Genomic DNA, 2,007 nt, shown 5'->3' with positions numbered 1-2,007 from the left:
TTCTATTTCATATTATTTTGTCATGCATAAATATCAAAATATTTTTCTCTTAGTGTATCTTTTATCAAATAACTCTTCGTTTTAAATAGCCTTTCATACAGTAACTATATGTATTATATATATATATATATATATGCAATAATGAATCTTGACCCTTCCGCTATGTTTATTGTATCGAACTTTCGTTTAAATCACCGCTACTGTAATATTGTTGGTCGCGAGTAGCGTCTCATGGGAGAATATCCGATCAGATTATCGATCGAATTATGGTTCTCAGTCTAATCAGATTATACCGCGGAATTCTAGCTCATGTTCCTGTCTCATAAAGTGGACTTAGAGATCTAAGGCACAAGACCCGCGCTTCTTCTTGTCCGCCAGAGACATTAACGAGGGTTGATTTCCAGGGGATCTAAGAAGAGTGTGCTGTTCTATACAACCGACTGCGGAGACGAAAAAGAAGACCTGGGTCTCAAGCTTCAGCAACGATCTGTCTCGTTGGTAAGTTTCGCATTAATATCAAACTTAAGTCTGATTGCATACATTTGTATGATCTTATCAATATCTCATATTTCATATAATTGGGATATATAATCAGTAAATACTTCTGGCAGAAAAGTTTGTCAGTTTGCCGGTGCTAGTTTGTTGTGCAATTGCAAATTTCCTAGTTATAAATTTAATAAGAAAGATGGAAAAAGCATGTAATAGATTAGGTACCAGTTTTATAAACGATTGATGCTTCCTGTTTCAGTAATTGAAGACTTAAACAGACTTATAAACGGATTAACGCATTAATGTACAAAATATATAGAAAATATATTTTTTTTGATTTTAATTTTGAAATTAACTTTAAGATTATCAAATTTCAGATTCTCAGCCTATAAGGAAGAGAAAAGGATAAATAATTAAATTTGAATGCCTATTTTGCGTATTTTTTTCATCAATATTATTTAAATAATTAAAAGATTCTTTTCTTATTTTATTCTTTTTACTTTGATACTTATTTTGTAACTTTTAAAAGCTTGAGCATCGTAATGATATTGTCTACATTTGCGTATTTTGACAGATTCGCGGTAACTTTCTGTTCAGAAAGAAAGTAACTGTAATCCATCAAACGCTCTTACAGGATTATTCAATCCATTGTCGTTATTCAGAGACTTAATGACGTACGGCACTGAAACAATGTAACTGACACTGAATTATACGAAGCTCCATAAAGCTCGCGTGTGATGTACGATACAAAGGCCTCATTTAGCCTCGAATCCAGTCTTTTAACGTATAATAGGCAACCTGACCTTTTTTAATTGAGTCATTGTTAACTGACGTTATCGTATAAAAAAATAATCCTCTGATTATAAATTCAAAGTTAAAATTATCTTGTACAGGAGAAATTAATCCAATAATAACTTAGAAAGTAGAATAAGTATGCTTCGCCTGAAATATACAGAGATCATGCGTTCTCATTATCAGTGCAGTTCGAGAAGTTGTTGCTAGATGGAAAATCGATTATCGTTATTTCTCGTATCGTTGAAGCGTTAAAAGTAATATCGCGCATCATTTATAGTTATTACGCAGTTACAAACATACATGATGAACGAATATTCAACAAATTATATATTATCAGAATTAACATTATCTTGTTCTAATATTTCTTTTCAATTTAGGTTTTCTTACATCGGTAAGTAATTTCGACATATTACATTTCGACGTATACATCGATCGTATAATCGATCATAAATATGAAAGGGAAGAACACTTTTGAAATAGAATTATGACATTTTTAACAGTACATTAATCATGTAATCGCTGCAATTATCGCGTAATGTGGTCATCTTCCTTATGTTACGTTTATATCGATTTCCTAAAAATGTCATAATTCATAAAACGGTAACGTAAAAATACTATACGATATTATCAAGCTTGAGGAAAGTACTTTTAAAGGATTTTTCCTTCAATTAATATTAAATGAAATTAGTGCAGAAAGGGTTTCTTTTTCTCTCTCTCTCTCTC

General features: G+C 31.2%; 1 protein-coding gene across 1 annotated transcript in view; it reads left to right on the top strand.

The window, feature by feature from the left end:
• Nucleotides 1–2,007, top strand: part of LOC105618240 — a 45,076-nt gene that overhangs the window by 1,031 nt on the left and 42,038 nt on the right. The window contains exon 2 of the mRNA XM_012199782.1: nt 405–498. Coding sequence (XP_012055172.1) covers nt 405–498 — 94 coding nt within the window. The remainder of the gene's footprint in view (nt 1–404; nt 499–2,007) is intronic.

The sequence above is a fragment of the Atta cephalotes genome (assembly GCF_000143395.1).
Source record: "Atta cephalotes unplaced genomic scaffold scaffold00016, whole genome shotgun sequence".
Lineage (NCBI taxonomy): Eukaryota > Metazoa > Arthropoda > Insecta > Hymenoptera > Formicidae > Atta > Atta cephalotes.
The sequence above is the reverse complement of the archived record's forward strand: the minus strand, read 5'-3'. Positions and strand labels throughout refer to the sequence as shown.